We start from the raw sequence: 12,669 nt of genomic DNA on the forward strand, positions 1-12,669 counted from the left end.
AAAAGTTTGTACAGCAAATAGTTTAGAAAGAGAACATAAAATAACGAAACTTTGTAATATAATATTTTACGATTTAAAGTTAACGAAATAATTTAAATTTATTTAGTATATATAAGAATACATTTCGATAAATTTCTTTCAATTATATTTTGTTTAGAACTTGTTTATGTATACAATAAACAAGCTAAGCTTACGTTAGAAGTCTATTCTCATACCTATCTCTCTATACATATTGCTCGTTATTATTTGGTGAAGGCGGAAGGACCCCTTGTATGTTGTAACCACCACAAAAGTCTAAATCCGGCTCTGATTTCGTTTGTCACAATGACGTACAAATTTCATTTACATTGTGTTTACTATGTTAATATGTTAAAATAATTACTTTGATTTAATATAAATGGATAAGCTAAATACAACACAAAACGATATAACTCTTTTATTATAAATAATTCTAAAGAATAAATTATTTTTCATCTAGAAAAGTGCTAATTACACTGTATTTCCCTATAAAATTACTCTCCTAGAATAACAGGAACTAATTCTTTCTGTTATAACTAACTTAGATTACAGTTTTCAACGTAATATCGATACAAAAGCATTAAACACTAAAATTTGTGAAAACTTTTATTTATAAAAACATTTTTTAAATCAAAATATTTCTTTCTTTTTGAAAAATTTATGTAGACATTTATACATATATAAAATGTAGGCCCATTTAGGCCTAAATAAACCTACAGAGGAAAGAATCAATTTATTTTCATACCAAAAATATGTTAAAAAGCATCAAATTAAGAAGACACATTACTTAAATTGCATCGTATCTTGATAAGCCAAATTTTTAAATCAATAACAAGATATTTAGGATCTAATATCTTTTTATCATATCAGAAAAATCATGTTAAACGTTTATCCATCCCATATCATCGTTAACAATCGTCTCTTATAATTATTAGCTATTGTCTTGAGGATTAACAACTCGCCACTTCATCACAGTCTCGTTTACTGCTTCCATGTGATTGGAATAGATAACGATGCCGCTAAAAACACTATTTTATGTATTAATCCTTACTCATCAGTCATCGGCTGAGTTATAACAAATAATTAAAAATTTATGCACTTATCATTTGAAAATGTTTATAAAATAAGATTTTCAATTGTAAATTAAATATCTGTACTTTATGTTTTTTTATAAAAAAAAAGGATTTCAAAGTCGTATCTTCAAAACAGTTTTTAAAAAATTATTAAAGGCTCCTTGTATTATGTTAATGTTTACTTATCAGTCAAATTTGTAAATAATTAATGTCCATTAAAAGATGGATGTACTTTTTAAAGAAAATTATGGGCGTTCTCTAATCAACATTAATAATAATTGCGTTGTGTTCTTATGAAATGATGTTTATATATATTACACAACAGATTTATGTTGGAGACACGCCCTATTTTTTGTGTAGTTTCTATTTATTTTAGCGTTATTTTAAAAAAAGAAAAAGCACTTAACTTAGCTAATCTTATTTTAATTTCGTAAGCTTTTAAAGAAAGAATATGTTTGACTGTTAAGTGGATAATTAGACTAGCAGGTGTTTCCTATTTTCATTTCTAAGCGTGACGCGACGCGACACGCGCAAACTTTCCATTCGTTCGTTTTTTTTCTTTCTTTTTTAAATACGAAGTATTTTTCTAAATTATATTCTCTTGTGATAATGCTATTGTTAAAACACAAATTCTTCTTGCGTCACGTGTTTAAGCATTAATGCTATTGGAAGTTAATATAGGTTGAGATCGAATGACAACGAATGCCTGATCGCGTCGCATCTAACCAATAGAGAATGTCGTAGTCCTAAATGCTTACAGGAGGGTCAAGACAGTGTAGAGGCTTCATCCTAAAGCTCCTCTACGTGCCTTAGAGTGGAAAGAGTTCTAAAAAATCCTAAATGTTGATCGTTTACTCCTTTATTTACTACTATATTTAAAACATAATTATTTATTAATTGTATTTTTAAAGAAATTAAAATATGTTGTATTTAGTTTGTTTGATTAAAAAAACTTCAGTGAGAAGCTTATAAATAACTAAATATTAAGCACGGGATATCTCTATAAGTTTAGAAAATACCTAATTGATAAGGTATGTTAATTGATAAGTTAGATAATACACGATTGATAAGTTATGTCACTCGCTCAGGCGTGCTGCTTCGCGCAAATGCTTCGTGAAAGTAATCAGTCAAAAGTATTATAATACACAGAAGATTTAATTTAGCTTTGTTTCAATCCTAAGCCTTGACATAGTCTTCCCACTATTATTATTTATACTTAGGTATTATTTATACTTAATGAAATATGTAATGCATCATCTTTCCAATCGTAAAATCTATAAAATTACAAATAATTTTGACTTGGTTCACTTTAGAATTGAACCCTCCATATATAATCTCGAGTTAATTGATAATGCTTATTGATTTTCGGGGGAATAGCTTGAGCTACTCGTAAGATAAAGCTTTAAGTTGTAGCTTATTTGTAAACACGGTCCCGGTTACGAACCACTTGTCGTGCATGTAATTGCATCATATTATGAATGCTTCTCGTGCAAAGTTCATTTTATATTGCAAAAAATGTAAATCTTACTTGTTTAATCTGTCTATCAGCAGTGTCGCATTGCATAGCGTTCGGATGACGTGCGGAAATTTTAAGTTAAAGCGTTATATGTGATAAGAAGTGAATTAATAAAACAAAATATCATTTGTATTTTATGTAAATTAAATTAGCTTTCGTATAAAAATTAAATTTAAAAAAGTAAATAAGTTATAAACTTTTTAATTTCCATACTTTACAAATATTACAAATTTTTTGCAACAGTTGCAGATTTTTGCATATCCCGCCATAAACAGGTATTCATTCTGCTTTTCTGCAAATCATACATTTAAATATATTTACGCATAGGTTTTTAACACAGGTATCTCATCAAATTTTCCATGGTGAGGTACATGATTATAACCATCGTAATCGTATTGATGACCATGATTTCCCATCAACGGTTTCAATAGATGGGATGCAAAACCATCGCCGTGATGATAGGGTTTCTTGAAATATTCGAGAACCGGTGCTTTGTAGTAATATCCGTTGTACATAGGCTTATGATTTGCATAAGCTGTTTCGCTATGAACCCCGAGGGACGGTGTGTGATGGTATGGATAATTTCCATATCCTACAGGATGATGTTGACCGTAATACGCACTTTCTGCGATAGACTGATCTGGTTTATCGGCTTTTTCATCGGCAGATTTAGTGTTTAAGGTCTCATCGACTGCAGAAACCACTCCTAAGAGAAGAATACCTAGACTTATAACGTAGATATGCTGAAAATTAAAAAGAAAAATCCCATTGTAATGACTTTCTTCTGCGTACAGATGAAGAATATCGAGTAAATTACTTACCATGGTGAACTCAAGCAATCGACTTGAATGAGAGTGTGATAAATTTGAAATTTTCGAGCCTTTTATAGTGACGAGAAGGTAATAAATGATGTAAAGGGGTGAAATACGATCGCGTGCGTTCATCCGTAAGAGTTTCTACATTACACCTTGAAAAAGGATATTTTTCATCCCACTATAAATTGCTTTATTTAAAAACTTGTTAAATTTTATTCACTTTGAGTTAAACAAGGAATAAAAAAATACATTTATTTTTCCTACTTTAATAGCTTAATTACTCAATATTTTAAAATGCTTGTTTCTTCGCTGTTAATAAAATATGTCATTTACATTTAAAAAATGTGTAAGCTGCTTACTTTTGATGCTTATAAACTGCAAATTATTAAAAATAGAATCATAGTCTATAAAAAGAATATTCAGTTTAAAATACAAAACAAAATTCAAGAATATTTCATCATCAATGCTTATCTAAGTTATTTGTTTCGTCAGTCGATCCGTTTGTCTATCCGCGCGGATGATGAATATACAGTATTTGATAAAATTCACCGCGTTTACATCAAATAATTATGAACAAAAAATAACAATAATAAATTTTAATAATTTTTGAGTCTCATTTCACTTGAGAAGTTAAAAATTTTTCAAAAAATTCAATATTTTAAGTTCTTATCTAATAATAAATTACTTGATACGTTTAAAGTATAATTTATTAAGTTAAAGCCAAAACATTACAACAATCAACGAAATTAATTTGAATATTTGTTCAAATTCTAAAAATTGAGCTCATGTTTCTTAACTGAAAGCAAAACACATAAAACTGAATTCATATTATTATATTTTTATTGTAATTTATTCGAGTTAATTTTAAGAATTACGCTTTTTAATTTTTCCTTAATATACAGACAATGTTTTTAGCCTTTTATAAAGAAAAATGAAGCTCATATGCAAAATGTCATTTTTTTGTAGAATACCAATGAATATTTACAGGATATATTTGAAATTTTTCATTCAAATTTTAAGATTTATTTCGTAAAACATATAAAATTACTGGAGTATCTATGAATTTATCATAACAAAATTCTCAAAATTCTAAGTATAAAGTTAGAAAACTTTTAATTTGTATTTAAGGTAGCTAAAAAAAAAAAAAATCTGAAAAATTTCTTATTGGAATGTGTTGTAATTATTTTTAAATATAATTAACAATTGTTCTTCCTCGAAACTTCTATATTTGATTGTAAACTATAGAATCCAAGTGAAAAGTAAACCCTAAGATAGAATGTCTGCAACTAAACTCATTCATAATTGAACATTGTTCCAATATAAGAAAGAAAATTCGTTAGTATTTTTTACCTTTTACAAATTATTATTAATTTTATAAGTTTAAAAAGCTGTTTTATTTTAAAGCTATTAATATTATTCATAATATAGTTTTATTATAATATTGATAGATATTGATAAAATTCAAATTTTAATGTCACAAAATTCTACAGATTGTGGTAAACATTGAAATTACCATTATGTATTTTCAATATAATACAGCTTAGAGCTAACTATTTTATAATATTAGGAGAAAATAATTGTAAAAAAAAACTATAGGCTTATATGAATAAAATGAAGAAATTTTAAAGTTTATCAAGATCATCACTGGATAAAATTAAATATAAGAAGATTAAGAAATAAAAGTTCTTTGTGTAAATCGTGACTATGCGATAAAGCAGCATTCCTACTTTTTCATATCTGAGTTTAATTTCCCAGATTCTGAAATGGATTGCTAATAATGTGAATATGTAAAGAAAAGATAACATAACCTGAAATTTTGACGCTTCTAACCTTGATGAATTCGAAGATAGAGTCGATATAAGTGGACGAACACGCAGACGGACAATGTAAAAACAGTGAGCGTTTTAAAAAGATGTTAGATATGTCTAAAAATGATGATTAGGGTTAGATATTCAAAAAGTGGTGGTTTGTTTTGTTATCCTCTATTCAAAAAAATGATTGTTGGTGGATAAAGAATTAAAAATAATGTTTGAGGTTCTGTTCAATCATTCCTCATTAAATTTATTCACATTGGAAATTTCTTTGTCCTCATTCTGCAGTATATTTTCTTAAACGTGAATCCATAATCAACCATGAAACAAAAATAAAAAGCCAGATAAACGATTTGACATATTTGAAATAATTAAATTTATTCAAAATTGCCTTTTATATACATTTTAATTATTATAAATTTGATTTTTCAAACTTCAAAATATCAGCTGTCTTCCTTAATTATCAAATATAACAACTCCGGTAAGAATGTTAAATAATATCAGCCTATATACCATTTATATTTATTTTATACATTATAAGAGGTGATTTTATATACTTTTATATTGAACACATGTTTATATATTATATAAACTGCATTTTAATTACACTTGAACTGATATTTATATGTGAAATTTTTAAAGAATTTATAAAAATAGAAACTGCTTCTTCATAAATTATTATTTGTATTTAGTTAAGTTATAATTATTTTTTATATATTTCTATATAATTTTTCTATTTTTTAAAATGTTTTTTAATAGAAAAATGAATATGTCAAATAATTTTATATGAGCTTTTACTTGAGATGAATCTAAAAATAAACAGTGCTTGATTCGGTGTATATTTATGCCATTAATATTTAGAACTTTATTACTTTTAACGAGTTTTGATAAAAATAAATTAAATTAAATTCCTTTAATTCTCATATTTCAATACTTAAGCACTAATGTTTCGTTATATTGAAATTTAGCCATTTAAACCTGAATACAAAGAGGTTTGTGAAAGACTTTGCTCATTACTTCATAAAAAAAAAAGAGAATTTAATTGATAAAAATTATATTAATATAAAACCATTTAATTAACAAATTTATAGAGATCGTATTACATAAGTATGATAAATAATTACATTTCCGTTTAAAATAAATTCCCGTATTTTTTTACTTAACTTATTAATTTGAAGTTCAAATATATCAAAATCCGGTTATCTCCAAATAAAATATATATATATATATATATATTTTACTCTATCCATGGCTTTATACATACAAAATTAAAATAAAGTTAAAAGAATTTTTAATTATTAGATTCGAATTTATTTATTCATTAAATAAAAAAAAATTTATTTATATTTAGTGAATAGGATAAGCCATTTGAACATGATTTATCAGGAGTTGAGGCCTTACAAAATCATACGTAGACCTATACATATTTATTTATTTTTAATTACGTCTTATGTTACTAATTTCTGAGAACTATTTCCACTCTCTGTTCTCACAGAATAATAAACATTTTTGATATTTTCTTAATTTATATGAAGCTAAAGTACTAAAATTCTCCCTAGTTATTCCCTAATTAGTTTAATTATTTTCTTCTGTACAATTTTAGAAATTTTAAGTAAATTATTTCATTTTATTGTTTTATTATTATTATTATTATTAATATTTTAAAAATATGTTTCTTTTTATTTACAAAAAGGCAAATCAAATTTGTCTCTTTTAATTATTGAATTATCTCTTTAATTATTCTCTCTTTTTGTATATGAATTTAAATTTTCGATTCTCTACATTTCGCGTAGATTTATCCAGGAGTATAATTATATCAATTAATTTTGATTAAAGTGTATTATTACTTTATATAGGCTATATATATCTAGAAAAGATCCATTCTAATCTGCTGTTTAAATTGCGAATTTCGCAACGTATGAAAATTAATCATAATTAAGTTTTTAGCGATTAAAAATATATGAAAAATGAGAATTTCACGATGTCGGAGTTTAACAATTTTCTTGTCATCTTGCAAATATTTGGCGCTATCGAATGAACGAATAAGGCTTACGTATTCTTAGCTTAGTTCTATGTGTATAAATTCTATAAAGTTCTATGCGATTGTTTTCTTTGGTAATTCTAGAGCAGAAAGTAATTTTTTTTGTCTTGAATTCTATTAAAACTTTTCACTTGTAAGTCAATTTGCAACAGCAAATTTTTGATGAAATATTATTATTAATTTATGATAAAAATTTGACAATATTAAAACACGATTAAAATGTTGACAATTTATTATTTTACCACTTATTTATTAGCTTATTTTACGTCGTAAAATGCTGTACTCATAGTCAGATTCTAGAGAAAAATCAAAATTCATATTAGCATGTGATTTATTTACATTTAATTCTTTCAAAGCAATTCTAAATAAAGATTATTATTGTCATGTATTTTTAAACTTAATAAAATCGTAAAAGAAGTTTAATAATTTATCAAAAGTTCAATAATCTTTACAGATTTTTTAAATAATTGTATTGTTATATATAGTCTAAAATATAATACATTCGAACCACCGATAACGGCAACCTCTAAACAGCGACCATTTTTTCGGGAACATTGAGCAAAAATGCATACAAAGTAACCTCCAAACAACAGACACACCCAACAACGGCCATTTTCTGTTTCCGTCAGTGGCCGTTGTTCATAGATTTGACTGCATTAGAATACCTAAGCTACATATAGAATACATAAATAGCACTCTAATATACTTTAGACTGCTATTTCAATACACAACTTCTACATCACGGAAAATGTCTCAATCTTTCATGATAGCCTATGAATAATGCTATACACGTGAATCAACAGACCACCGTCGTTATCATCCTTATGGTCATTACAGAACTATGAATGAAGTTGTAAAGTGTAGTTAAGTTGATGTTGCAGCTTTCGAGTAGGCCTACTATGCAAAGGTTCGGATTTACTTTACACATTCGTCTACAAATTATCAAGGAATTAATATCGTAAAACTTACAAATTTATTAATTTATCAGATTTTTTAGTGAATTTTATTCGTTTGAATTATAATATTATAATAATTCGCTAATAAATTTATTAAATTACAGTCAAACCTCCGAACAACGGCCATATTTGATGTTCTGTCAGTAGCCGTTTTTCAAAGGTTTTGCTGTATAACAATTTAAAAGTGTTATAAGTTATGTATTAAAACCCTATTTAGAGAATATGAAAATATAATTTTCTCGACACATAATGCGCTGATGTATTAGTTAACGTACAAATAGGCCTACCCACTCTTATTGTTGTCTTAATTGTAAAATGGAATCAATTTAAAAGTGAATCACATTTATTCTATTAAAGTGCAATATTATAATCCTTCTCGAGTAGCTTCGTTAGTTGCAAAGCACGGGTCAAGAGTCAAGGTAGTTAATGCACCACAGTCTATAGGAAAATTATAATTATAACTTCAGTTAAAAACGAATTCCTGCAAGTTGAGAAAGAAAAATGATCTTTGTACCAAATGATTAATTATTTTTCTTGATATAAAATCTCTTTCTGTGCCGCATTTACAATAGTTATTCTTTTTATACATTGTTTATTGATCGAATTATATATTTTCAACTAAGCTACAATTGGTAATATTAATCATTATAGCTTTATTATACACATAACAGTTGAATGTACAAGTTTAATTTTGGCTCAAATGAATTGTTTCAAGTGTACCTGTTTTAAATTAAAATTCGACATGATGATCATAAATATCTTTAGCAAATTCTCAGTTTAAATGCTCGTTACAGATCAAAAGTTGCGCGTTTTTGATCACGTGAATAGTGTATATTAAATATCCTGTCTTGTAATAATAATTATTTGCGTCTGGCTTCTTTGGGTGGAGTACAAAAATGGGTAATAAGAATCGACGCTTGAATGACACAATTCGTATTTATTCCTTATACGGTCGTTAACAGCCCTTTTTCTTTTGTTGATCGATGGACATTTATTTAAAATTTGAAGTTTTAATCAAATTTTGTTTATTCTATTTTTTAAAATAAAGTTATAGGACCGTTTAGAATTTCTCAGCGTACTGTAGCGAAATTAATTATGCTTGTGATATGTTTATCTCTCTCTCTCGTGTGTGTGTATATGTGTGATATGTTTTCAGGTATATCTTTTTGATTACATATATGTTTTTGTATGAGCATATATTTCCTGTTTGTGTTTATTTGTCTACATGTTTACATTCGTGTTTCTGTCAGATACGATTATATTTTTATATAAGAAGGAGTTATAACAAAGTTATCAGATATTGCCCTACGACCATTTATGAAACGTATGCAAAATGTCATTCAAAATTCTTGAATGTTTTATTAAAACAATCAAAAAATGATTCGATAGGTATAATAATTGTTATTCAGTTGTATCTTGTGAACTTAAATAATAATATTAAAAAGTAACTTAAAAAATATAGAAATTTTAAAATATTGTTATTAAAATTACTGTTGTAAAACGTACGAGATTATATCAATTTTAGATAAACGATGTTAATTTGATATTAAATTTTCATATTAACTGATCATTAGATAGAATATCTTTGCATAAATTTAACTCGAACTTAATTATTAATAGCCTATTTATTCTGTATAGACTACATTATACATAAATAGATAATTTTAAATATTTACATGCTAAAAATTTCAAATATGTATGCTTTATAATAGTATGTTATTACATAAGTTACTTATATCTATATATAACATTTTCAGTTGACCAAAAAAATATTTTAATTTGTCATTAAATAATTATTATTTAGTAAAGATAGAAAGTTTTTAAATAAATCATAAATGCCTACTACTTCAATAATAAGCATGCATGATTTAACAAATATTAAAGTATTTAAGAATTCGTATCTATTAATAAGAAAATTATTTATTTTTTAAAAAATTGTTATTAATTCATCTGAATTTTGAAAAAAAAATACAGTTGAATATTATGTAACAAGTTTTTACTAAAGCAAGAAATTTTATTTATGTGATTTATTTATTTAATAACGAATTATCTCACGAAGAAACTATTACCTTAACATTTAATATTAAGATAAAATTATTATTATTTTAAGAATATTATGAGTGATTTTTTAAAACAAATTTCAAAATTTTAACCGTACTTTCAGCAGGATTTATCATATTTTTGAAAATATTCCACCGACAACTGCTAACTTGTAGTTAATGATTATTTGAATTTAAAAAAGAAATTATAGTACCTGATTTCTGTATTAGAAAGTTCAGTGACCCTATTGACCTTCACTTGAATCTGCTGTTACACGTAGATCTCCGGTTATAGGTTTGTATATGTCTATTTCTCTCAGGCTGTATGTTTGTATTTATATTATTTGTGTTTATGTTTATATCCATATTCTTCTATACATCTCTATATACGTTTTATAGTTTATTATTTTGCGTATCTGAATATATATTAACAGGAAAGGTTTATCTTTCTTGCAATATATAAAAGTATATCCACAAAATTCCATAGACAATAACCAAATAAAATTTCTTTATGTTAACAACGCGATAGAAAGTTTATTAAGAAGAATTTAATCATGTTATTCTATAAAAACTTTTAAGATGTGTTTTAGACTTGCAAATTTTCAATATGTTATGATCTGATATAGTGAGGAGCATTTTACTGATTATAGAAATACAATAAGTAATATATTTTATAAAAATATTATTATAACTTAAAATAAGAAAGCCATTATTGTGCTTATAAATTTAATCTTCTATATTTAAATATTACAAAGTTTAATTATTTACAAAAATTTCTTTTACCTGATGATACGAAATATACTAATGGCGAATTATAGACTTGACTTCATTGAAAAGTTTATTAAATAAGCGTAATCAACAATGCTTATACGTCTTTAAACACGTATTTTCGTACAATAGAAAAACATTCGAAGAAATTCCATATTAGTCTTTAAAATAATTGATTTTTTTTTAAAAATAAATTTCTATAAATTTGTATTTGTTAAAAGTTTAAATATATATATTTTTTTGTATTGTAAATTTACATGTTACACATATCCATTTACTTTATTAAATAATAATAAATTTAAAACAAATCTTAATTGAACATTTTAAATTGTATATTGATTAGTTTAAAATCTTTGTTCATTATCATTAAAGATGCAAAAATTTAGAATTAATTTATCTTTCCATTGATTTTAAAATTAATAAATATAAATTATATTTCTTTAATATGTCTTCAATATATTTATTCAATTAATATAAATATTACTTTAATTTGTTATTCATTCATCTCAGAACTATTTACCCATTTTTTTAGAAACACTTTATTATTTTCATTTAAAAGTTATATTACTTACAAATGTTTGTTTCTAATTACATTCATATTGTAATATCATAACCATTCTTTACTTTAAACTCTAATACAACACATTGTAAGAAATAAGATATTGTTTATTATTTTAAATATATTTAGTCTGAATTAATTTAATAAGTAATTTTTTTTATTTTTTTATACCTCATTCATAATATTTTAAAGCCACATACTTTACAGCAGAATTATTATTGAAGATTATTTAGTGGACAATTCTAATTGTTACTAAATATTATATATATATTTTTAAATATTAGTGTTAAGAGATTATTATTTATCTTTTCTCACAATTGTAGTACACTTTAATTAGAACTAGATCCAGAAATGTTCACAATTTAGGGGCTGTCCATTAATTTTATTTACGTGACAGTTTAAGAGGGAAAAGTGCGAAAAGTACATCATTCTACACAAATGAGAGGGAGGAGGTCGCAAATGACTGAAAAACTATAGCCTATACGTAATTAATGGATGGCCCCTTTATTCTTTTTAGCGAAGAACTCAATACGAAGAAAATCATGGATTCTAGCACAATTTTTAATGTAATGTAAATAGTTATATCATTCAGAACTGCGAGAGAATAGGCTATATTAAATTTTACCGGTAATATATTGAAAGAAGTTGAATAATGTATTATTAATTGGTTAATATATTTTATAATTTATTTAGTTAATAATGCATATAAAATGATGATGTATTAAAAACAAACTATTTTTTTTTATTTATAATTTAATATACATAAAAAAATATAAACATTTTTTTATTTTTACGCACTAGATGGCGCCACATGAATAAACTATTTAATTTTCTCAAATAATATTAAATCATGTTATGAAAACCAGATTCAGTTTTTTACTCCTAAAACTGCATTATAAAAAGAAATTAATAATTATATTATTTACACCCCCATATGTAATTTTTTAAATTTTTAAATAAAATAATCAAGATATTCTGAAATTTTTATTACATTGATGATCGCTGCCTTATTCTGGATTCCCCTTATTTTTATGTTGGAGTTTGTAGATTTTGCTAGTAATTAAAATCATAAT

The 12,669-nt window shown here is 25.0% G+C and overlaps 1 protein-coding gene across 1 annotated transcript; it reads right to left on the minus strand.

Moving 5' to 3' along the window:
• Positions 1-2,792: 2,792 nt before the first annotated feature.
• Positions 2,793-3,566, minus strand: LOC136983314 (uncharacterized). Its single transcript, XM_067280012.1, has 2 exons — positions 3,429-3,566; positions 2,793-3,350 (listed from the first exon to the last, which is right to left on the minus strand). The coding sequence occupies exons 1-2, from the start codon at positions 3,549-3,551 to the stop codon at positions 2,925-2,927; spliced, it is 549 nt and encodes a 182-aa protein (XP_067136113.1). The 5' UTR covers positions 3,552-3,566; the 3' UTR covers positions 2,793-2,924.
• Between the last annotated feature and the right edge of the window lie 9,103 nt (positions 3,567-12,669).

This window comes from Centruroides vittatus, unplaced genomic scaffold, assembly GCF_030686945.1.
Source record: "Centruroides vittatus isolate TY-2023 unplaced genomic scaffold, ASM3068694v2 contig_880, whole genome shotgun sequence".
Taxonomy (NCBI): domain Eukaryota; kingdom Metazoa; phylum Arthropoda; class Arachnida; order Scorpiones; family Buthidae; genus Centruroides; species Centruroides vittatus.